Source organism: Lepeophtheirus salmonis, chromosome 1 (genome assembly GCF_016086655.4).
Source record: "Lepeophtheirus salmonis chromosome 1, UVic_Lsal_1.4, whole genome shotgun sequence".
Classification (NCBI taxonomy): Eukaryota; Metazoa; Arthropoda; class Copepoda; order Siphonostomatoida; family Caligidae; genus Lepeophtheirus; species Lepeophtheirus salmonis.
In genome coordinates, this window is record NC_052131.2 from 10,863,632 (window position 1) to 10,890,787 (window position 27,156).

The following is a 27,156-nucleotide window of genomic DNA, read 5'->3' on the forward strand; positions in this document are numbered from 1 at the left end:
TTTTTTAAAGCTATTAAGGATAGTCTCATTCATGGAGGTGTATTATTTTGTTGCAAGATCAGGATCGTTTTGTAAACACATTAATATAAGTAAATAACACTGATACTGATTATAACATCATTTTAATTTTTCAAGTAATGAACTTGATCAGTTCATCCAAGAGTTTGATTAGTTAATTTAATTAAGCAACGTCACAAGTGTCATCAATAAAAAGTTGATATCTAATATTGTAAACGTATACACGGAATTTGTACTTTTTTCCTCTTCTATGTGCTATTTTTTAGTGTTTAATAGTTATGAAATTAAAAAGGGAATTGAATTAAAACAGCTTTATAATGAAATTCTAATATAGCTTTTGGCTCGACATCATAATTATGATTAGTGAAAAAAGTTAATTTTTAAAACCTTTAGAAATTCATTTAACAATTGTTTTAATTCAATTCCTTCATTCTTTTCAAAACCATTATAGTAATATAAAAATATAATAAATGGTTTTTAATTGGTCGAAAGAAAAAAAGTACTTCTTTCAATATGATTAATAAATATATGTTCGTACATTAAGTTTAAAAACATAATGAACTTATTATTATGTAGAAATTTTAATATCAATACTTTATAATCAATTCTAATTTTAAGGATTTAAATGCTGGTTACACATTCTATATTTATCAAAACATACCAGCATTCTGAGTGTTTTTATCACCAAAATTAATCAAAAAAAATATTTACAATAACAAAAATAAACTTAAATGTTAACAACTTTTATATTATATGACTTCTCCTCACAGTTATAATTGCCTTTATACGAGGAAAGACACTACTAAAGACATTCTTGATAGTTTTTGCTGTATTCTTGTCCCATACATGAATAATTTCTTCTTTCATATATTCAAAATTTGGGTTGGGAAAGTAATGCGTCTCCATTTTTAGGATGTTCCATATAAATAGTCCAGCACATTTAAGCATTAGGGGATGAGTGAGGCAACATATTCAAACTACAAGATTTCTCAGTATCCTTCGATTTCCTACTGTTGATGGTGTTATAAGGAGTTAAAGATCTTCAGGCTTTACTTTGGTGGGTTTTCCACTCTTGGGTTTGTCCTTCAGGTTGTCCCCATGAGCCAAACGATTATGACACGACAAACTGTGGCCATGCTGACGATTAAGGCCTTCATGATGTCCGAGGAGGTCCTCCCGGCGTGGATTAAATTGCCTATGATAGCTCTTCTTGCCTCCATTGCGACATATATATAATTTTTGCTTACAACATGTACATCAATAAAAGGTTTAAAATCTAAGTTATTCAAAAATAATTGGAACTTTATGATTTCATCAACAACATCTATTCAAAATTGTATTTTTAGAAGGTATCATTACTTTTTCTACATACGGTAATTGAACTGACAGACCTTTCGATGAATCTTCACCCAAGTGGTCAAGTATAGCAAAAATTCCCTATGCAAAATTTTCGCTAAAAGAGGAATGCTTAGTCAGAGGCTTCCAGACTAATTAATTTGAGCTCAATATTTAGATGAATCTTCGTCTTAATCCTGACAAATGATATGGTGATCGTGTTTTTAAAAATTTTAACATGAACCAGTCCATCATGTATAATGCAGCGCATTTCTTTGGTTTCGCTGATGTCGGAATACCGGAAATTGATGCTCAATTCGGATTTGGATATGCATTACTAAATGCTGGTTCTAGGATAAATTACCTAAAGAAGTGCTACGTAACTGACGACTTCTATGCCCGAATGTAGAAGTAAAATCTATCAGAATGAATATAAAATGAATGGATAATTTCGATTGTAATAAGAAAAAACCATTCAAAATAAAAGATATATATACTTTTAAGAGAGTTTATGGAAATACATTATTTGGGATGAATTTTAATATTTACAAATATCCATAGGACATACCCAGAATCTAACCCCTATTACTCCGATGCAGAAAAACTGTTTAAGAATGACAAAGAGGAACAATTAGGGCGAGGGGGGAGATTGGTATAGAGGAATTAAAGCCAAATTTATCATTTAGTGCTGAATCCTTAACTAGAAAATTATTCAATGTTTAATTCCAAAAAAGATTTATTTAAAAAAATTTCACTTCCAAGGCTTTTTGTTTGATTTTTTTATACTTTTAAATGATCTCATATCTTATGGGGGTGTACTAGGAAATAGTCACCATTATCACAATATTTATTATTATTTCAATGTTAATTTCCCCGTAATAAATAATAATAAGAAATATTAAAATTAATTTAAAGTATTAAATAAATATTAATTATTTTTAAAATATAAAAAGTTATCTACTCATTGTGAATGGATCTTTTTATTGTTTCGATGCAGATATATCATTCCCAAGGAAGGAATCCACTCGACTCCTTTTTGAGGTCTGTTAGTTTTTCTGGAGGATATATGATTTTTTTTAATTTAACATTTAATATCTTTCTTTAATTATAACTTATGTTTTTCCTCATCACAATTTATTATGAATAAGTTATTAGGGTCTAAAGGAAAATGTTGTTTCATATCATTTTCATCTTAAAAATGGGAATATTTCGAGTCGAGAACAAGATACAGAATTAATAATAACGCTATTATAATCATAAAACCACTTTTACATAAGTTTTATTAATCCTTCTTTTAATTTGGTGATAGTTTTAATTGTAAAAAATGACTCTGAACAATATAAGTTCTTAATTACTATAATCCCAGATATTTCAGAATTCAGACAACTGAAAGAGAAACTGTGATCAGTTTTGGATCCTTTGCTCAGAGATAAATTCATTTTTACAAAAATTGTGTTCCCCAGTGCTATAGATCTGTTTGGATAACTTCAAATTAGAATTACATCTCCTTCAAATCTTATCAATAGACGGATATCCTATCAATTTTAGATTCCCAGATGTGAGACTGCAATGTCAGAAATCCTTTCACTTGGAGTATCCAAGTCAAAATAACTCTAGCAGGAGACTCCAAATAGTGGAGTCTGAATCTGTACTTGAAAAAAAAAAAAAAAAAAAGATGATGCAATGAAAACTAGTAATGCTACTGAATCTGTGTTTTAACCTACCGGGCCGTGCAGAATTATTTACCGATTTTTGTTCAGAACATATCCCAGACAATAATGACATTTGGAATGACTTGAGAAACAATTTATTCATACATTTTTAGAATAATAAAATAGTTTGTAATCAAATTTAATCAATGTAGCCACCATTTGACTCAATGACACTGGTCAAGCGACGTCTGAAGCTGCCACAGACCTGCTGGATGTAATCGGCGTCCATGGAGGCCCAGGCCTGGTTGACAGCAGTCTTTAAGGCATTTATGTTCTTGTGTCGTTTTGAGCAGGCCTTGGTCTCCACGTGCGCCTACATAGAGAAGTCTAGTGGGCTCAGATCTGGGCTCTGAGGGGGCCAGTATTCCTTAGGCCAAAAGTTCATGTTGTCCTTGAGCCACTCCTGAACTTTCTTGGAAGCGTGGGCGGGTACTCCATCTTGTTGAAAAACCCAAGGAGAGTTGCCGACTATGGATTTGATCCACGGAAGGACCTTGGACGCCAGAATCTTCACATAATCCTCCGCTGTTAATCTGTAGCCAGTGGGGAACCATACTGGCTTCATGGCCTTCCTGTTGGAGGCCACGAGACCCAACATCCTCACCGAAGCAGGGTGCATTGTTGTTGCCACATAGCGGTGCTTATCTTGCACATCTCCAAAGCTCACAACACGGTCATTTTGCCTGTTGAAAACAGGATCGACCGTAAAAGTTTTCTCATCTGAAAAAATGATGATGCGTCCAGATGAGCTCTTGATATCATTCAAGATTTTCTTGGCACGCTCAAGTCTGACTTCTCGCTGACGTTCAGTTAGCAGAGGGCGTTCAGTACGCCTCAGGGACTTTCCTCCAGCCCTTTTCAATGCCCTTGAAATAGTTGATCTCGACGTTCCCACCCATCATTTTGGCCATGTCGGCAATGGACCTGTTGGGAGTCCTCTTGAACACTGCCTTTACTTGCCTTAATGAGACAGTGGGCTTCTTGCCAGCCCCAGGGGAATGCTTGAGATCACTCCAAGCCTCCAATCACTTGGAAACGTTGTAAATTGTCTTCAACGAGGCCCCAACCTGTTCCTTAATGTTCATATGAGGCACTCCCGCTCGGAGGAGGGCTGCAATTTCGATCCTCTTTGTTTCCTGATTGGACATGGTCTCACGTGTGGAAGTTGTTACGCTCTCACAGGAAGGTTTTGTGTTTATTTTAACAGTAAATATACGAAACAATCAGATTGGTTGCCACAATACCTCTTAAAAAATATATTTACATCATCGGTAAATAATTTTGCACGGCCCGGTATTATTTCCATATGTGCTAAATAGTAATGTTTTAAGGGTGACTTTGATCATTATTATGATGCAATATGAAGTGGTAAAGCTTTTATTTTATCAAAGTGAGGTCAGAGGTTTTTTTGAATGAGCCCCAGAAGTATTGTTTTATCCACAACGAAGATGAGTGTAATGCTCATTTTCTAAACGATTGTAAACCTTTACCACCTCTTGATTTATCTGTTGTTAATCTTTAAAATGATAAATTTAAGTTCTATATATTCAAAAGAAGTAAGTTTATTTATTATTACATTCGAAAGCAAGCCAATTATTAATGCCGTCATAACAGAGGCAAAATATGCCTTGTACGCAAATACAGTTTCTAATGCTTTTAGCATTTTAGATATTTTATTAATATTTAAAGTTCACAAAATAGTTTTAAAGAAGGCAACTGAATGGTTTCCTTTTTCTTGAGCTTATATTATTATTTTAAACATTTGTTTATTTTATGTTGCATCATATATTTAATGGCCACCCTTCGGTCCCCCTACCCTTATTTGCATGTGCTTTTATGTTACTCCTCTTTAGGCATTTCATTCATATTGTACTATGGATTATATCTATTGCTTCTATAATTTAATGAAATATAAATATACTTTTGACAAAGGAAAAATAAATTTAATAGCAAAGGAAACTTATGATTTTTATTTTGCTATATCACTGAGTTTACAACATCTAAAATTCTTTTTTTTAACTACACTTTATATTATTAAATAGTAATCAACAAAAATTACTTCTTGTATACACGTTAACAAAGTTGTACTTTTTCTTAAAATTTCTTAACCTTTTATGAACGATCCCTCTTTTATTCATAGTTAATTTAATGATCACCAAAAGATGGATTATCCCCTAAGGGCTCCGTTCTGGGACTTAATGAGCAGACATATGCTCACTGTTATGGACTCAACAAACTATCTGCCACCTAGCCACAAAAGTAAATTTATACCTAAAATACACAAATATGGCCCCTTAGTAAAATATAAGGCAATAACCCTAAGAAATTCACTATTAAACCCTCAGAAAATAACCCATAAACACATAACCTCCCCTTTTTTAAATAAAACTTTTATGTCTGAGTAATAGCCCCTAAATGCCCTAAAAGCAGAGCTTAAGCCCCTCTTACTAACCAGAACCTTGATAAAGCACCCACGCTTGCCCTCCTAATAAAAGAATATACAAAGTTGTCCGCCATTTGCACTAAACCTCAAAAATAAAGAATTTATTCGTGACACCATCTAAAATTGCGGCTAATTTTTGCATACTTTAACTTTTATTATGTAAGTTTTTTAAAATTTCGAGTACTCTATAAATTTTATTGAGCCTTTGTTCCATTTTTTAAAACTTCACTATGTTTTCTTATGTGCAGTGCTTTTTTAATCATAGGGAGACGGTAGAACTGTCATTTTGATTATATCATTACACATTTATTGTAACATGTTTTGGATAGTATTTCACATTCATTTTTATTACATAAAAAGGTATGAACTTAAATATAATTTATACGTGTAATTTTATGATCTCGGCTAGATGTGATATCGAAACCTAGGAATTTAAATGCCTGAAGCCATATGGTTGTTTTAAGCATATTCCCTAATAAATTAATTTAATCAGTGTTCTGGGTTCAGTCATCTCAAAATCTTAAAAATGGCTTCACATTGCATCTAGCTGCTCCTTAAAAATTATTTTTTTGGCTTGGATCTTACACTTAGTTACATCAGAATTATTTTGATACTCATCTCTTTTTGGTGCCACCACTCTTCCTTTATTCCCTATATAAAAGGTTTTTAATTAAGAGTACTTCAAGTTTTTCTATAAATGTAACTCAAACGGTTAAAGATTTTGCCAAATTTATTGTTTAAGTACAAATTATAAATATATACATTTATGTATGATAATCGATTTCTCTAGCGTGACCACCACGAGCACGTTTATAAAAGTTAAATCGCTGAACCCATTTTCCCTCAACTTTTTACAATAAATTGATCGATATTGCAGCAATTTGGCATTCGATATTTTCTCTTGACGTGACCCCAAAGAAAATTATCTGAAGCCGTTAAATTGCATGTTTGAGGCTGCCAATCAACTGGTTTATTTCTCAAAATAACGCGCTCACCAAGTTTACTTTTTAATAAATCGATTGCAACATCTGCTGCGTGACAAGTGGTACGTTTTGTTGAAACCACATAATTGCCAAGTGCATACCTTGCATTTGGTGCAAAAAAAAAAAAAAATTAGTAATTATATTGCAATAGCGATTTCCATTAACAGTAACTTTGGGATTTTCATCATCCAATAATAAATGTGCCCAATGATCCCTCCAGTATGAATCCCACCCGATAGAGTAATTTTTTTTAGATGCAATGATGTCTTATTAAGCACTTGTGGCTTGCTTCCTGATTAATAACGTATATTTAGATTATTAACAAAGCACGAAATTAGCTTAATCACGAAAGAGGATTTTGCAATGAAAATCAGTTATTTTGGTAATAAATTTGGATAATTTTGCACAAATGCATATCGCGTATGAAATGTGTAGTAATGAAGTTTTTAAATGTCAAAGGAAAAAATAAATATGGCCTTGTTTTTTCAGTAAATGAAAAAAATTTAAAGCATCCTTAATGAAAAACCTCATATTATTTCCAAGACTGTCCCAGTCTCTTAATAAGGTAACCTTTTTAGCAATTTGCATGTTTCTGTTGTTTGCAAGTTAGTATCGTTTGGTTCAATAATCTTAGTACATCAATACAATTGACACGATTTGGTTCAGTTTCACTACTACACTGTTCAACTTGTATGGTGTCGAGGAAGCTCATATTGATATAACCATCCATTATTGGTTAGTAAATAGATTTTGAAATAATTTGGACCAGTGATGCTATGTTTTATTTCTACTATAATAAATAAAATACTATCAAGTCATATGTACACGGTGGTTGGTCCATTAAAATCTGAACACTTTCAATTTTAAACTTCAAAAAGACATAATTTATTACTTAACAATATGATTTCAAAAAAATGAATACCTTAAAATAGATATGTGTATGAGCTCATTTAATCATTAGTTTCAGCCGCCCTTAGTAGCTACGGTGGCTTTTTGAGACGGCAGAAGAAGGCATGGCACCCGCTGCTGATGTTATCCTCTGTCATGGCGCACAAGTTCTGGCTGATAGTTGCTTTGAGGGCCTTAGTGTTTGAATGACGAATCATTTCAGGCGGTATTTTGACGCAAAAAATAATTTTTTTTTATTGAAGTCATATTGAAATCCTTATTATTTCGACCATTGTCGTTAAAGGGTAAATTCCAAATATAACTCCATTAGTACTTGGATCGTAAATAACGAATCCGTAATTTTTTTTTATCAAATCTGATTTTTGTGTATTTCTAAATAATGGTGTCAATCCTTATAAAAATCAACAATTTTATCTCAATAACTGTATGTTAATTCTAATTATGGTTTTATAGCTATGAAGGATCATTCAATCTTCAGAAAACACAATGTAAATATTTAAAAAAATATCATACAGGGAGGTCATATTTTGTACAACTCTTACCACAATTCCTAAAAACTTAATAGAAAATTGAAATGTGTCAACTTATTCATATGTCAACTTATAACTAACTATCTTCCGGTCCATTTATAAATAAGTTATAGTCATATACCAGTCTTAAAATATTTTTATAGTTCTCTTTGTTCCCTCAATATACAACAAAGTCTTAACATTCACATAGGAAAATGAAACGAGAGGAAAATATTTTCTCTGCAAGTTTTTATCAAGATGAGACACTGATATATATACATAACTAACGCTTTAATAAATGAAATATAGAAAAGTTGCTATAAACGAAGAACAAAAGATTTTATGCATACATTTATTTAACAAAATGATAAATTATTTTTGAGTTTGCTTAAGTAGTCGTGATATTCCTATTGTAATTATACAAGATGGTAAGTTTCTTGTATTCTTTTCTTTTCTTTTGTTCCTTTTAAGAAATATCTAGAGATTAATTTACATTTCATTCATAAATTATTTATTTATTTATTGGTGATATACCATTGTTAATTTTATAAATAAAAATGAAATGAAAACTGACAATTTCCAAATCTATTTAGTTCAATGGTTAAACAATGTATTGTCATTAAAAAAAAATTTTTTTTTACTGATAGCTTTCCAGAATTGTACAAGTTTTACTTTTAGAACTCTTGAGCATCTTGGATATGCAAATTTTCGTAAATACTCAGACGGAGAAAAATATTACCCCTGCTATTAAGCCCTCAGATACTATCGTTAATTTTAAAACCAACATCCAGGATCGGAATGAAGTGTTTGAAACCTACATTTATCACAAGGATATATCAAATATATAAATAGCTACCATGCACTTTTGTGTCAGCTATAAATTTGTTTGAACGTTGGTTCAAAGATTTCTTTAGCACTTTGTGTTCAAAACAAAGCTACGTAAATAAGAATTTATATTAAAGTATTTTGGTTACAAAATTAAAAAAACAACAACACTTTAATAATTCAAGTAAGCCCTGTTGAAATAAAAAAGTGTATAGTATTTTTTTTCAGAGACTTCTATCATCAAGGATAATGAATCAAGAAAGTAGAACATACTTTTGCATTTATTAATTTTAAACTAAAATGGAGTATAACAGAAAAATATAACTACTAATTATAAAATGGAGTCTCTTTATATATATATATATATAAATGCGGTTAAATTATTATCTGATTTAAGCATGTCACCGCACAAAGCCCACTAGTTCCTAAATATTTCCTGCGCAATAATTTCATAATATTAAAAACTGTATTTTGTATGTCACTGCAATTCCCAGCCTGCGGTCACACAAACTATTATATGGCAACTACATCAGTTCATAGATGAATCTGATATTGAGGATCACTTTTTTGAACATACAAAGATTGTTGAGTACAAATCAAAGTTGGAGGGATCAGCCATAGACTTAATGACCATCACTTGAGGAATTAATATAGAAAATAAGTATTCTTGCACATTAAGGCATGTTTCCGCCATATTTATGTATTTAATCCCTTTCTATATGATAATGAATGTTGTCCCACGTAAATTGTATCTCTTATTATATTTACCCGGGTTTCGACTTTTTAATTGCTCCAAAATAATAAACTTGTTTTAAGAGAACACCTCACTTTGTAGTTCCTTTCGCAGCTTCTCTTGCCTCACCATTTTTTTTTGTTATACATATATTCAAAAACATTACATATAATTGATTATAAGCATCGCTTTTTTACACATTTGGTACTTGAAAGAAGAAAAAAAAAAAAAAAGAATCTCAAAAGTGTAAAAATACATCATCTTAAAACTAAGAGCCTGAATTTTAGTTTAAAATAAATATCCTTTGCAAATACGCTATATATTGTTGTCAATTTGAGCTAAAATAATCGAAATGTTGATGTTTGAAGGTGTAAAGGCAAAAACTCTTTTTTGGAGGAATTAATATTAAAAAGTTATTATATAAGCGAGCAATTTGAAGAAAAGAAGAGAAGAAAATGAATGGGTATTGGATTATATCCAATTTTCTAATTGACGTTATTTATTAAACTACACACCTGTTCCCTATACTTATCGCCTTACCCGCAAATAATCAAATATCATACTTATATTTAGGTTATTATAATTCGTCTCATATGTTTGCTAAAATATCCCCGTAGTCAAAAGTGGTCAACTCCACAAAAATTCAATTTTTTTTTGTCCTTTGATTGGGATGTTATATTCTTGATTGACAATCAAGAACATATATTTGAAAAACATGAAAATGTTATTTATAACCCAAAATTTCTATTTTTGTCCCCTACAGAGTGCTTTTTGAAAAATATTTTTTTTCAACATCTCCATATGATAGTCTTATTTTTGCTTTGAAAGATTGAATAAACACAGAATTGCATTATACATAGATTGTAGGTATATGTTTCCGATTCCATATTTGAATTATTTATATATCTTTTTCTGAAAACATATCTTCAGTACAAAAACAAAAAAAAAATGTTTAAAATGGGCCCTCCCTTTAAAAGGCAAATACATAGCTCCTTTTTTATCACAATGAAACAAATTATAATTTATTGTTAAGTAAAGGGATACAACATCATAATATAAAGAACACCTTCCTCTGAATCGCTTGAGAAAAGGAATTTTAATGAAACTTTTGAAATTCAGCAACGTAACTTTAAAATTGAAACTTCTGAATCCCTTTACATGTAGAATATGTACTTTAAAAAAATACATTCTTAAATGACTATAGAGGACAAAAAACGCCTTTTGAAAACTGAAACTTTAATAACATAACGTTTTTAAACAAAACTTTACAATCATAATTTTTAGTAAAAGATCGAAGGAACAGGTTGCACTAAAAATTGAATACTCTAGTACACACACGAATTTAAAAAAAATCAATAATGAACGAACCATCTCAATCAAAGTATAAAAATTTGTTGACTAGTGTAATAATTTAAAATTCAAAATCTAGACTTACTGTTGTGAGCATCGCAATTAGGTAATCAGGTTTGATACTAGGAATTAAATGAGCAGAAATATTATTGTGGTTTTCACGAATGCTCAAATTGTTGTAGTTAGATGTGTTGGAGTACCATTCCAGCGACTTGGTAGATGGATCCGACATCCTGAAGAAGGAATAAGACATTTGTAATTAATTATGTAACTAATTATATCCAAACACTAAATATACATATATGTATGTAATAAGCTAATTAATTTTCTGAACACAAATGAAGCAAATCTAGTGGAAATATATAAATATATTTTTCTATTTACTTTTATTATTCCATATGATTATATCAATAAAAATGTGATGAAATAAAACTGGCCATACAGTTTGTGGATTGAATGATATGTGATGATTTTATTATTAAGATGTTTTAAACGTTTGGATTATTGAATTGATAGAATAAAATGATATTTATAATTTGTAAAATTGTTATATATATATATATGTGTATTATTGGGAAAAATTAACAGTTGGACTCAAAGTAGAATTGAGCAACTAAATCTTAGTAATTTCTGCCTATAGGTTAGCTTGATACAAAGTGAGATGTATGTATTATATATTTATTTCCTCATATAGCTGGTCGTAGCTAATCTAACAGTACGTCATAACAGCCAAACTACTATGTGTTTATATGGTTATGGAATCTTATCGCAGAGAGTATACTATTGGGCTACAATCAAAACAGCAAGTTTCTCAGCAATCATCATTAAAAAAATAAACTCAATAAACCTATGACTTTATTTTAAATATCTTTTTTTTTCTTTAGAAATACCACCGTAGTAGTATTTACAGAAAAAAAAAATGTCAATTTTTTTTTGTATCTAAAATATAACTACACGTATATATAATGTAATTTTACAGTTCATGCATTCACGTAATAAATGAATAAATTTAAATAAAAAGTACTGCTTTCTTTCAAATAAGAATTAAGTAGGGGGAAAACATGAATCCATTTCTAAAATTCTATCAAACCTTATTTCATTTACTTTCTATTTTTTGCCTTTTTTATGTAATTAAATTACTATGTCTAAATATTTAGTTAGGGGTTTTCATTAAGTAGGATTTTTAAAAGTGGAATCCCGTTAGTAAATGATAAATAATGTGGAATGGAGCGACGTAGCTCAGTAGATAGCACGCTCATTGGAAATTATTTTCTAGAACTCAATGCGCATTGGTTTGATTCATGGTCAATATGGAAATATAGAATTTCGGGTTGAAGTCAAATATCGGTAAAACAAGATTTCGAGAGATAAACCGGAGTATTTTTAGCAAATTTTTTCGAATAACAATAACCATAATAACAAAAGCACATATGCTTATGGAAATAAATACAAGGAATGTGTTGGGAAAAGAAAAGTTTAGCAAATCAAACACACTTTTCCCCAACAGTTATGATATGTTATATTAAATCTTCTTCCTGAGAGGTTATTATTGTATTTTGTTGTAAAGTAACAAAATACAATATTTTGGGTATATTTAAAACTATATATAACTATTTTTAGTTTTTCTTTGGCCTATCAACACAAAAGCAAGCAATTGTTATTTGTTTCCCATCCCCCCCCCTGTTGAGGTCACATAGAAACAATCAAGTACAAAAATCAAGGCAACGAATAATTTTCAATTTATTTTTACATCATATCTACCTAACCCAATATTTACTAAATAACTTTTGGTAAATCACCGTATTTTTAGTCCAATTTCTTGGATAAATTGATATACCTCAAATTTTGAAAATAGTTTAGAACATATATTGGATTTATGATACTTAACTTGCGCCCATGTTCTCACTCTGTTTTTTTTTTTACCTGGAAGTTCACTTTCCTCTCATTAAACGAGCCAAGCTACACGATATGTCCTTTCATTGACATTTGAAAATGAATTTTTCTAATTCAAAAGAAGACTTTACATTGTCAAGAAAAGATGGATGGATTAGTGTGTTTGGGATTGGGGCTCTGATGGTAATAGATATAATCCATAAAACCCATCTAAATAATTTTGGACATGGCGGAATATAGTAAAACTTTTAGAAAGAGCATGATATACGAAATAATTCTTAGTCTCTATAAAAATTTGCTTTTAATATTACATGTTTATATTTTATTGATTTTTGGGGCTTGTTTTTTACTTACTTCTATGTTGACGGGCATTCATATGAAAATTGAAATATGATCTATTTTATTGGTGTTTATTCAGTGAATATTTTGTTGCATATTTTGTTGTTAAGATGCTAATTTTTTTAAATATTTATGTCTGTAACCCTTAATCTGGTGAAGAAATTTTAAACCATAATGCTTAATTAAATTTTTTCCCATGTATCTTCATAATAAATTTTTTGGTAAATTTAATATATTATTAGGGGAGGAGGAGCTAAAAAAAGATTCAATTTTACCCAACTTTTCGGATGCAAGAGCATATTTTAAGCACTTAAGTAAAAAATATTATTTAATTTCACACCAAACTCCCCCCTTCAAAAAAAAAAAAAATGTTGTGTTATTGAATTTCAAAAGTTTCAAAAATTATTTGTTTTTTAAATAAAGATAAAAAAGCTTTATTCCAAAATGGGCTTTAGATAGTATATCTCACTATTAAACTATTATATTTTGAAGATGAATATTTCCAACTAATTAATTATAATCTTTTCCTTGTAAAAACGGACTATAAATTGTTTAAGATTACAATTCTAACCCAGTCTCAGTTTTGAGAAAAGCCATTTCAGCTGGATTTGTGCTGGGAATTTTGAGTAACCATAAATTTGAGTATGAAGTTCATAATTGACCGAAGGATGCTAATAAAATATTAGGCTACTTATAAATAACATAAATATTGCAATTTTATAATTTTTTGATTTTTTTCTTATTAAATATTAATTAAATTATTGAGTTCGAAAAACAAAAAAAACAATTTTTTCTTAGAATGAACGAGACTGCAATTTTTTATTTTTCTCAAATAAGGGCATGTAATGAAGAAGAAATTACGAATTAACATAAAATACAATATTATAGTTAATATTTTTTATCAGTCAACTGACTATTAGTGTAGGATCAGTCAAAAAAACTATTAAGACAGGAGTCCTATTAATCCAGCCTTGATTAGTTTTGACAATTTGAAGAATATTTGCGAGAATAGTAACTTAGCTGTTATGCCATTCCTTTAAATTACCCGTAAGGAGCTAAAAGGTGAAAGATATAAGCACAAGTCCAACTCCGTATGTAACAAGGACGTTGAGATGTAGATCCTCGAAGTCAAAATAGAACTTACACCAATATCACCCCAACAAATCATCTGTGTTACAGTGCGTTTTCAGGCCTACTTCATACATATATGTTTTGTTCTTAAGAATGAAATAACTTTGATAACAGTTTATAAAAACAAAATAAAACAAACATTGCTTAGATTACCCGCCACTATAAGTTTAGCACCCAGTTAAGGTAGTATTTTCAACAATTCTATTTAATTATTCAGTGTTAAGCTTTTTCCATGACAACATCATGTATAGACGTATTTTCTAATTTATAAAAATGAGGTTTTGTGATTTCAATTTAGGTAGTCCAACACCTAAATACGAAAAGTTTTCAACATTTGCTATAAATTCATCATTTAAATGATCTCTGTAGAGATGAATATTTGTCGTTTCCGATCTCCAAAATTGATGAATTGATTGAAATAACACTTTATTCGATATATTCGGTTAAAATAGCATTTGACAAAATATTCATGGTAAATTAATCATTTAGGATTACAATATCTTATTTTTAATTTATTTAAATCTTTCGAATACTAGGTAAAAAATACTTAAAACTTTTTTAATCAACTGACTATCAAAAACAAACTTAAAGTGTAATCGAATGTCAATTTTAAATTGACTTTTGAACATATTTAAATTGAATGACATTGATTAAATACTAATTTATTTATAACCATAATTTTAAAGAATATTTAATATATCGATTCGATCAAAATCACATTAATTGCTTTTATATACTTATAAATCAATTTAATGTCATATTTTGATGTTTAAAAGAAAGTTTTATTTTTTTGTTCTTGTTTCTGATCCTATTCAATTTTAAATTTGAAAAATATATTAATGTTTAAAATAGGCATTTAATTGTGAAATTTAATATCAACACAATTTAAACACATGCTTCACAAAGAGTTTTATAATATGAAAAATAATATTATGGGTGAGGTACCTATATTAACATATTTTGTAATAAAAATATTCCTAAAATGTTAAGCAAAAATACACCTATGAATAGTTAAAAAGATATAAATCAATAAAATGAGATTTCATTTTGAAAAGCTTCTATTTTTCTTTCTGCGTTTGAAACAGTTTTTAATCGCTATTACAAGTTTTTCCCAGAAAGATATTTTCAAGATCATACTTACAACCAAATTAAAGTAATCTAATTAAGATTTATTACTCTTAGTTTGGTATACATTGACGTATAAGAAGACCATAAATATAACTCAAATTAATATTTTGGAGTATTGGGAGATTAAATAAAGATTTTTGAACGATACTCAGTTCAATGCAACGCTATTTGAGCAGGCTAAAAACATCCAAAATAAAGGTATTTGCAGAAATAATTCAATGTGTTTTTTCTTCTAAAGTCGACTCGAGATTTATTAACAAAGACTTTTGACTTTACAATGGACTTGTTATTTTGGTACTCCTAACTCTGGCTTATGTTAATTTGAAATTAATTCCATACTTTCAAACAAAGAAGAGCACCACAGTTGGGAAAAATTGAATAATGATTATCTTATTTTGGGCCGTTTGTTTTTGGGATTAAGTGTTAATAAATACAAAAATATCGCATTGTAAGAATATCATATCATTGTAAGAGGAATACAGTGTTTTAACGCGATGTCATCATAGGTATAAAAGTCATCTCTCCTTGAGATATAAACCACCATATTTTATATGAATTAAAACATTTACTTTTACTATTTGATTGGATTAAGTGTAGACATGTCAACACAAAAACAAGGATATAATTATTTTTCTCAAAAATTGATAGTGGATTACTTTTACCCTACTCGATGAACTATTGTCAATTTTTACTAACAAACTATTCTAATTAACCCTGTTTTGGCACTCCATGTTGCCCTTGAACTAGTAAAAACTGATGATCAATAATTAAAAATATATAAATTTTATGTGAAATTACATTTTTGACCAAAAAGAGTCCCTTATATACAATAAAGGTTCTACACTATAGTTGAAATTCTGGGATATCCTAAAATCTAGAGACTAAAATTTCTCTGTGAAATATTGGACTACATGAATATATGAAATGGGGATTATTTTCTTTTTCTTGATTTTATACAACATGGGGGTTACTTTCATGTTTATTATATAATTTGTGATGACAGAAATAGAAACTCCTTTGTCCATAGTAACGTAATTTTTGTTCAGATACACTTTTAATAAAATATATTCACTCCTTAAACAGCTGGTTAATTAAATTTTATGTGAGATAATACATTTACAATGTAATCCTCACTTTTAAAGAATAATCTTTAATTTTATTTGCCTCTTTGACCCAAATATTCTATGCTTATTCCCCCTATTTTTTCTCCTTATCTGCATTATAATATAATGAATAATGCTTAGATTGAAAGGTTAATCTTCCATGAGTTAACTTATCAAAAAAAAAAAAAAAAAAATCAATATGTTTACAATCTAAGATGTAATGAGCCAAAAATGCATTCATAACCTAATTTCTCTGTATCAGTAATCGAAGCTTAAAATATGCTTTTATAGAGATAATTGATGCGTCAGCCTAAAAACAATATTGAACAAAAATCAAGTTAAAGAGAAAATCCGAATCTATAATTTTCTTTACATACTTATTTGGTCATTTTTTGTTCATAAACCTTGTGAGTGAGTTAATATACCCGAGACTTTTAGCTATAGTTTGGAAAGTTTTTTTAAAATTAAGATACTTATATCGGTGCCAATATTGCCTTTCCAATAAAATCAATCATTTTTTTATTTTTTGATTACGATGATCAATTTTGGGTAATTCAAGTGCAATTTGCAGCACCTCTAAAGGGCCAATAAGAATAATTTGTTGATATAAATTGGCAATAGTTCTTCTAGAAATACAAATTTAATCTACACTCAATTCTGACAAAAACCTTCTATCTTGCCGTTGTGTTGACAGTGCGAATATTTATTGTTCGGGCAATTTATGACAGACTATTAAGAAATTTCTTAAATTTGTACTGGGTTGAAACTATAAATTTAAAAATTCATACAAATTCAAAATTTTGAAATTGTAAGTGATTCCGGTGCTATTTAATATCCATAATATCTGTCATGTCATTGATTTTGTTTTAATCGAGCTAAGAATGGAATCAGAGTAAGACACAAGACTCAACGTCACATTTTAATTTGTACCAACTAAGATTTCAATACAGACTAGGATAATTGTTTTATATATATATATATATATATAACTTTTGCAATTGGAATATAATCTTTTAGAACATGTAGACATTATTGTGTAAAAATCTTAATTACTAGGAGAAGACGACGTGACTACTACCTTATATGCCCAGAACCTAATCCTCCTGGTTATTACTTTTGTTGCAATGTTGTGATGAAGGCATGTAGATAACGTCATTAAAGTGTGGAGTCAATATACACAGTTGTTGCCTAGATATGGAATGAAATACATATCCAACTTACGGATCTGTTAGTCCTCCGTCTCATTAGGGCTTTACATTAACACTTGTCTGACCGTCCATGACTGGCAAATTCACAGGTGGTCCCAATCAATGCAAACTAAGTTTTTTTTTGGCATGTTACACAGTTTTATTATCGATTATCATATAATCATTGGGTTCTTTTTTATCTTAACAAATTTTCGTGCATAAGGAAGCACAAGTTTTCAAACTGTAGGGCCGGTAAAGATATTAAAATATAGTTTTTTTCTCTCTATGAAGCTAATCGTTATATTTTAAAATGTCCAGGACACAAAATTTCCAAACATTTTAAAGCCCTAAATAACATTGACTCCTTCCTTAAGTATTATATAAATATTAACTTGCTAAATAAATAGATAGAAGGGGACATCATTCATTATTTAATGTAGACTTTTTTGGATTGAAAAGTTATTTATTAAAAGATACAATTAATAATATTATTGATGACATAGCTAACACTTAATATTAATAAAAATATTTGCTATATTGCAAATATTCATAAATTTTTCTTGTATAATATGTGTTGTATAGGTTACAAAAATCTTTTTCGTAAAATCCTTTTCATATGACAAATTCTCTGAAATGAGGTTAAAAAAATGTTGCTCCCCAGGAAAAACAAAAATACTCGATGGAATTAAAACTATCTAAAAAAATGCAGGGTGTAAAATTGATTTATATTGAAAATTTTGTCTTTCTGGTGGAAAAGTAGTGATAGTCGAAAAAAAATTTAGTTTTCACAAAATAACATAGCTGTAAAAGTGATATTTATATTTAAGGGCAAATCTATAATGCTATTTCATACCGTGATAGTTAATTGTACTTCAATTGTAATATTAATTTGAATATTGTCAAAGTTGATGCATGAATCAATATAGATAAAAGATAATAGAGTTTTTTCGAATAATGGAAAATGTCATTATTATAAAATAAATAGAACTAAAACACATATGTATTTCATATTTTATGTGTAAGCAATTTTATTCCCGATAAGTAATAGATAACGATTGAAAATTTAAAAAAACTTAGCATAAAACGACAACTAAAAAAAAAGAAAATAATAGGAATATATATTTTCCTATTATTGCTTGAATGAGTATATATATGTATATTTGTTCCAGCTACTTGTATCAACTAGGACTGAGTAGTTCTTTGATTTCATATACTCTGCTGACTCTTGATATTTAATTATGAAGGGCAATAAGGTCAATAGACCACTTGAGCTTTTAATACCGTAAGTAATTAGTCATTTGTTACATGTATTAAACTTTCTTATTTGTCTTTAGTAAACAATTCAAAACTTTATTACCAGGAGTTTATATTATCAAAAATATTTTTTTATCAACTCTATTTTTATGACAAAATTATGGTCTCCATCAAATTTGATTTAATTTTGAATTTGTTGATATTAAATTTAGTGTTTCTCAAATGTAAAAAATGATTTTTTTACTGATATAATCGAAGTTTTTAATATAAAATAACTACTAAATAACGGATATATCAACTAAGGAAGACATTTAAAAGGAAATACACAAATACACTTTTCTATAAAGGATCACCCTTTGTTTATGTTCTTTCAAGTGTGCTAGAACAGTTTATAAGTGCGCTCCAAAGTTCTTGGCAATGCCCACAAATGTGTCCCTTTCAAAAATCCGTACGTAAATTTCTGACTGTAGTTTGGATATTACATATGATATATACGGTATTTTAGTTTAGTTTAATTTACTTGTCTTCTATATGTTATGCCTACGTATCTATGTTTTAAGGGAACACAATATCTCGAGGATAACAGATTTTAAAGTTTAATGTCCATATTAAATTTCAATTGGAAATGTTTTTTTGTGATCCTTGATATTGCTTAGAGTCAATTTTTAATCATTCCTGTTCATTTATTGCAGTTTAATTTCATTTTTAAATTTGGTGGTTAAAAAATTAACCTCTGATAGTACAGTAAGCATTGTACATTTATAAGAAAATATTGTTTTCATATATAAGCGAATAATTTATAAACATATAAGACTCCAAATCATATTGTAAATATTTTTACATCTAAATCTAAGATGTTTTGCGATTTTTTTTCTCTTAACCATAAACATATAAACTTTATCCTACAATTGTTTGTAACTGTTTTATATAACTATTGCCTGTAATGGGTTAAGCACAGACCTTTTCAACCAATTATTAAAACTTTGGCAGACCATTTTCTAAGAATATATCTAATAATGGGGTTTAAGACTTTCTGGAAAAAGTAACCTAAAGGTAAACTACTCTCCTGAAATGTTTCATTAAGATTTGAATTGTCGAAGTTTTAGGATAACCTTATTAGTGTGTATTTATTAAAAAAAAAAATTATTTGGAGTGACCCCAGTCGATGACAGGGCTTCGAGAAAGTGCCCCATAAAGCCGATCCTGAGTCTATCATAATTTGTTTTATTTCATGACTAACGTTTTATCCCAGTTCACTTACTACATTAATTAAAAAAGTATTCACCAACAGAGGGATAATGACGTCATATTACTCCAAAAAGCGTTTCAATTAGTATATTTTGTTTATATTATATTTTGAAGTGTTTAATTTAAATAAATACAGTTGTTGTTGTTGATTTATGAGATTAATTATTTAAAAAAATTAACTGCTTTAGTTGTTGTTCATAGACACGTAAACTAATGAAGTGGTGAAGGATGTCATAGTCAGCATGTTCAAATTGAAGTATTTTTTTATGTCCCAATAATTCATTCTTTTGTATATATAAATTACATACATTTAAATCATTCACATATTTTAACAAATTAATAAATTTGAGAATTATTTAACTTTCCTTTTTCCAATGCATATATATTCATAAAAGTGTTATATATTTTAAAGTTTCAAATATAGAGATAGGCATGTGTAACACTACAATGAACAAAAAAAAAGTAATTTGTAGTATGATTGTAGATTTTGACTTTTTTAGTATAATAAATGATAAATTGTCACAAGAAAACTGATTTGACTAAAACTTTGGTGTGTAAGCTTATTGACACTAAATAAGCTTAGAAATAAAATTTTGGATCTTTAACTCAATCCAGCTTTGGTTCTCACTCAAAAGATTATTTATTTAATATAGAGTTTATTATCATATCGTAAGAATAACAAAGGCAAAAAATTGCATCCTTGCTTGTTGCTGGAGTTATTTCGACTAAAAATGGCTCCACTAGGCCAAAAAGATCTCTAAGGGGGATGGATTTATCTTTAATCAGGATGGATCCCTGCCCAGACGGCCAAAATTGTCACAGAAGGGTTGGAATAGAGTTTTAAATTCTGTCATAAGAACACTTGGCTTTCCCTGTTAGAAGGTATGTCTCCCCTGGTAGCAAGTAGAGTCCCAGGCCTGAAAAAAATCCGACATACAAATGTCCAGGGTGGATTAAAATGCTCTGTATATGAGCAATATGCTGCCACGTAAGAAGCCTAAATCAAAAGAAACTGCCGAAAATTCCTACGCCGCCTGGAAGCCTTTATTGCTGCCAACAGTGTTTATATTCAAGATTCATCAACTTTCACACCACTTCATTGATCATGTTGTATTGAACTTTATTCTTATTAGTTATTTGTCAAATATTTAGAGGGGTAGCCTATTAATTTTGGTATTTTCTAATTAACTCTCTGTTACTTTCCTCAATTATTTTTCTACCCAAGAGGTTTACATATAGTTGTACTATCTTGTAATTATCATATTTTTGATTAACCGTCTTTATAAGATATTAATTCATCAAACTCTTTTTGTTATGGTACTTCAATAGTCCTAGATTTATAAAGAAATTCTGGAGTTAATTATTAAGGTTGCAAAGAATATTTACAATGTGTTCTTTTTATTTATTTACCTAACGATGAATACGACAAAGGAGATTGAAAGAGATGGGGAAATTTATTATTTTTGGAATATATAACATGTGCGGTGCTGCGTCAACATAAAAACAATCTTGAACAAAAATATGATCCAATCCAAATTGATATTCTTACTTTCTATATAAATATAGGCCAATAACTCATACACATTGTGGGGTTTTATTCAACCCTTGAGATGAGTTAAAATATATAATGATTCTATTTATAGTTTAGAAAACTTATTTTGTTTAAAATACTTATGTTGTCCCAAATATGGTCTTTTTGATAAAATCTGTCAATTTATCAATATTTTATTGAAACAATCTATTTTGTATTTTTCAAGTGCAATATGCAGCACTTCCAGAGAGTTCATAAGATTAATTTTTGTGGTAAAAATTGTTGAAAATTTGTTCAATAAAACAAACTTAATTCACACTTAACATTGAAAAGGTAATTGTAGCTTACTTTTGTGTTGTATATGATTTGATATTAATTTATAAATGAATTAAAAATCTATTCTTTAAAATACCCTACAATTTCAAAATAATCTTCTTTCCCACTACTAATTTAGATTATGAATCCACACCTAAATAATATATGTGTCAGAAAGTATTTCATTCTGACGTCAAATGTGAAAATTAAAAGAAAAAAGAACATTTTATAAAGGCAAAATATCCATTTAAATATTGGGGTGGCTAAAAAACCGAGGAAAGTACTTGTGTTAGGATTTGAATGGAAGGAATGTAGGTTTAATTAAATAGAGTGCAAACCTATTCCTATAGTCATTTTCCCTACATGCTATATCATTTCTTCTCTATGTTAGATTAAAAAATGTGTGATGTTGAAAATGTTGAATTAAATTAAATTACTATTGAATTCCTACTTAAATACATGTTATTATTTTTTCCAACGAGGTTAAACGGAGGTTAGGTTTTTGCCTCTGTTTGTTTCTATGTTGGTCACCAGGATTATGCCAAAAGATACTCATCGATTTTGATCAAATTTGGTACAAAGATAATATATGGTCACAGTAGGAGGCCATTAAATTTAAAGAGGTCAAGGTAACACGAAACGTAGAAAATGCATAATCGACAATAACTTTGCAGCAAATTGAGATACATAAGTCAAGCATTTTTATTAAACCTACATATTGACATTAATTTTGTGCTCTGTACCTCAATATGTTCCAAAATTACATAATGTATATAACGTTTTATACTACCTTGACCGTGACCCTTAACTTTTACATATGAAAGTTGAATGGTATATCCTATTGTCACCATATATAATTTTCATAGCAAGTTAGATCAAAATCAATCAATAACTTTTGTCATAATCCTGTAGAAAAACCTACAAACAAACAAACAGAGGTAAATATATAAAAAAAATTCTCAGTTCAACATATTAAGGGTAATAAATGAAGATATCTTGTTAGGATTAATATAATCTAAAAATTCAAAAATATATTTTATTTTACATTCTTATAACCATAGACTCATGACAAAATAGTCACATTCCTTTGCTCATAACAAACCTCTACCTAAAAAAATGAGAAAGTTGTTATGATTGTCTTAATACTTTAAAAAATGTATATCTACCTGAATAAAAATAAAGAAAGCCATTTTAAAACTGCTGATTAATTATGTATTAATTTTACATATAATATTAATAAATGACGTCATATTTGAACTTTAATGCAAAAACATTCCGATTACGTTTTAGATTGAGGGATGAAGGAAGGTGGAACAAATATCAGATTAATATGTAGGTATTTGTACATATTACAGACAAGTAATTTGGATCGATTAACTTTTGCAGTACATAAATGTAATTCAAATTTATCTTGTTTTTGTTGTTGTTTTTTATAAAATTAAATATAAACTAATAATTATTACTATGTTTTTACACATTGATATAAACTTTACATGTGGCTTGTCAACACAAAAGTAAGATAAGTAAATTTTACCAAAATTGAGTGTAGACTATATTTGTAATCTAGGACAAAATATCTGACTTTAAAGAAAGTTTTTAAACTATACCAAAAGTTTTTGGAATCTTCCCTCTTTCCACAAATTTGAGCACAATACTTTTAAGCAACTCAAATATGTATATGAAATATTGGTCCGTTCGTAGGTATATCTGCATCAAAAAATATTAATGGGATTTCTCCATTTTTATTTTTGTTCCAGATTGTTTTTATGTTGCATTATATATACAAGAGTATACATAATGAGAATATCATTAACTTCAATGTCATATAATTAAGAGTCTTGTCTGTTGATATTTTTTATATTGAAATATTGCATCCACAATCAATCAGAAAAATATTACAGTAGGACTGAGGCCTGCATTGCAATTAAAGAGTAAAAATGGTTAAATACATTTTTTAAATGTTTCTTTAATTGGTCTGATGGAGTAAGACTGATATAAGTAAACATTATAGTAATATATTTACTACATCTGACCAAGGAATCTTCTTTGAAGTCCATACCCATTTAAATTATGCATATGTCCTTCTCTAGGAACTACCAAGGCGCCAACCTAAGCAGACTGAATTCAAGAGAATAAATTCTCCCGAGCACGTTGTCCATTGAGTTATGCCGTTCCATAGAATTTTGAACATTTTTAACCTCTTCCTTACAATATTTGAGTATGTTTGAGGCCCACATTGCCAATTAAGTATAATAATGGTGAAAAAACGATTTTGAGTACTTTTTATCCCTCACTTGATCTTAATCTTAAGCTTTTTTATTATTTGATATGATAAAGGGGAAGCCAAAACAGTTTTTAGGATTAGAAAGGGCTCCTGAGGGTAGTCGAAGAACCCCTTTGGAAAAAAAATTGAGGAGGAAGTTATGCGTACATATGTAATGATTCTAGGAAGCAATTTTGAACACTTTTTACATCCTTCTTCGCAATTTCAATCGGCATTGTGGACTATGGTTTAGGGCAGTGACAATTCTGTTAACCATGACACCACAATAGATTTGAGCACAAATTTTGAAAGCAACATGTCAAATCCGTAACCAGGGATGGTTGCAGCAGTCATCAAATATTGATTTGGAGTAATCAATTTAAAAAATAATAAAATTTATTGTTTGAATTATAAAAAACTTGACTTTCAATAATATGAAAATATCAAATTTAAATGTAGTATTGTATATCAGGATACAATCTTATAGATTTAAATTCTTCAGAGCACTATTCTGGATAGAAACATGCTTGTTGTGAATTATTAAAATATAAAATTATAAATAAAAATTGCATCACTTTTTGCAACCGTCCCCTTTGTACTGAGCGTTGGAATATCTCAAATTTCAGCTCACTCAGTGTTTTTATAATTTTGGTAAAATTATATCCACTTATAAGATTTACAGGAAAAACAATTCAATACTGACTACATCATTACAAAAGTATTATTCCTCCAAAAAACTACTTTTACCCCTCTTAACAGTCTTTATCCAATATCTCGAAATCAAAAAATAAGAAATATTGATTTTATTCAAATTATTTAAAAAAAATGTAATGTCAATTTCTAAACTGTAGTTTATATAATATTTGAAGAAAGGGACTGTTGCCACCGTTCTGTGTTACAACTATTCCCAACTTCCCTACTTTACATCTAGTTAAAATATAGAAATGATTTTCAAATCTAAGTCAAGTTTCGAGTCTTAGCTTTTAAATTCAAGTCAAGAGCAAGTCCTTGTATATTTTCCTCAAGTACATTCCAATTCTTCAAAATATACACTTATGGTCAGTTGGCTCACTTCGGGCAAAGAATTAAAATCTGGGGAATTAGGAAAGTAATGATTGCATCTGCAGCCAGATATGGTACTTTTTCCTTGCATATTCAAAGGAGAAATTCCTTGATTGAGACTTTGCCTCAGTTTTGGTACGATATTCTCTTTCTTTGTCCATTAGATATTATCATAAACTAAATAGTATGATATCTAAGTTCCAGAAAAGTAATGAATAAGATGAGCAACGTCTTTTGTTATTATTAAGAATGTTCTTTAAATCTTTTTCTTTAGTTGTGGCTGATTTGTGTATGTTACTCAGTTGTATGTGTCTTTTTTATTTTAGAAATTAATTTTAACCATTACATGTTTGTATTAGCTCTCTCAATTTTTGCATATTTTTAGTTTGGCCTATTATTGAGGGAGAATGCTCAGGATTTCAAGTCGAATCTCTATTCTTTGATTATGTAATCAAATCGAGTCGCAAGTTTTCAAAATATGGACTGAAATTTTATAATTTCTGATTATATTGCTATAATTTTGATAAAAACATATGTTTAGTTATTTGCGAGGAATTGAATATATTGTTTATAGTTGGTTTATTGTTGATTCATTTTATGATGAAAATGCTTCTATATCAAGAATAAATAAATATTTCATTTACGTATATGCCTTTTAATACAATCATTCCTTTTTTTACATTCAGCATTCTTTCTTATTTATGATAATTTGTTTGCTTAAACGTCGTACAATAGTTATTGTTCATTAATAATTTGTTATACTAAATATGTGACTTAGTATAATAAGTTGTTTATGGGATGATAACTTTTTTGTTAATGTAGTATGGGATGTTACATCAATATCGACCTTAAATTACGAAATTAATGCAAAGAATGATTGCAAAATCAAGGATGTACACAAACACCAAAACCCTATTCATAAGAGTTGCATTGATCAATCGACAAGAAATCAATCACTTGACCAATTCGTTGCAAATCGGCAAATGCTGCTACTTAATTATTTTTTTGTGGTTCAGCTACTACTGGCTTAGAACGTTGAATTTGTAATAATCTCTTAATTTTATATATTAAAATAATTTAAAATATTATTTTTATTTCAAATAAAATATGAATTTAAGTTTTGTATAAGGGAAATTTATAATCTATTGGTTTATGATGAAAATAGTGTAGGATAATTTAAGTAACAATCGTTATAAAATAATCTTAAAGACAATATATAAACACTTTAATATAACGCCCGGATTGTTTATGTATACCCTTTTTGGGGACTAAACAATCAAATTTAATAATTTATCTGTTTTATTAATAATATATCAAGGAAAATAGATAACTATTGGAGATCATAATTGGATCACTAAATTATTTGGAGCTATTAGTCGAATTATCAACTTTTGGACAATAACATTCACACTAATTAATGTGATGTTTTGAAAAATAATTCTAATAAGTAGCTGGAAGGAACCTTTTATTAAAAATCATCGGTCCTGAACTTTCCTGGAGAGATATCAATAAAAAAGATATTTGATCATTTCAGTGACATTTTCGATGAAAACCTGAATTGGACCTACTTCAAGTAGTTGGAGATTTACTAAGTTCATAATAGTATAACAACACGCATTTTAATATTCATAAGGGGATTGGAAAAATTGATAAACTTGTATATTAGAGGTCTTTGAATAAAATATATATGATCTATAAAAAACTAACGGAAATCGTTGAGCAAATAGTTTATACTAATATAACATTGCATTTCATAAATTATAAAAGACTGGACTTTTCCATATATAGGTTAATTTACAGAAATATAACAACTAAATTACCTTTAGAAAATATTTATTGAAAACTCTTAATTTTACCATAATACAAAATGTGGATGTTTAAGAAA

At 28.8% G+C, this 27,156-nt stretch overlaps 1 protein-coding gene across 1 annotated transcript in view; it reads right to left on the reverse strand.

The window, feature by feature from the left end:
* The window catches only part of LOC121116773 (allatostatin-A receptor-like), a 59,199-nt gene that overhangs the window by 21,408 nt on the left and 10,635 nt on the right, over window positions 1-27,156 (reverse strand). The window contains exon 2 of the mRNA XM_040711061.2: window positions 10,903-11,050. Within this exon, the coding sequence (XP_040566995.1) occupies window positions 10,903-11,049 (147 nt within the window). The 5' untranslated portion in view covers window position 11,050. The remainder of the gene's footprint in view (window positions 1-10,902; window positions 11,051-27,156) is intronic.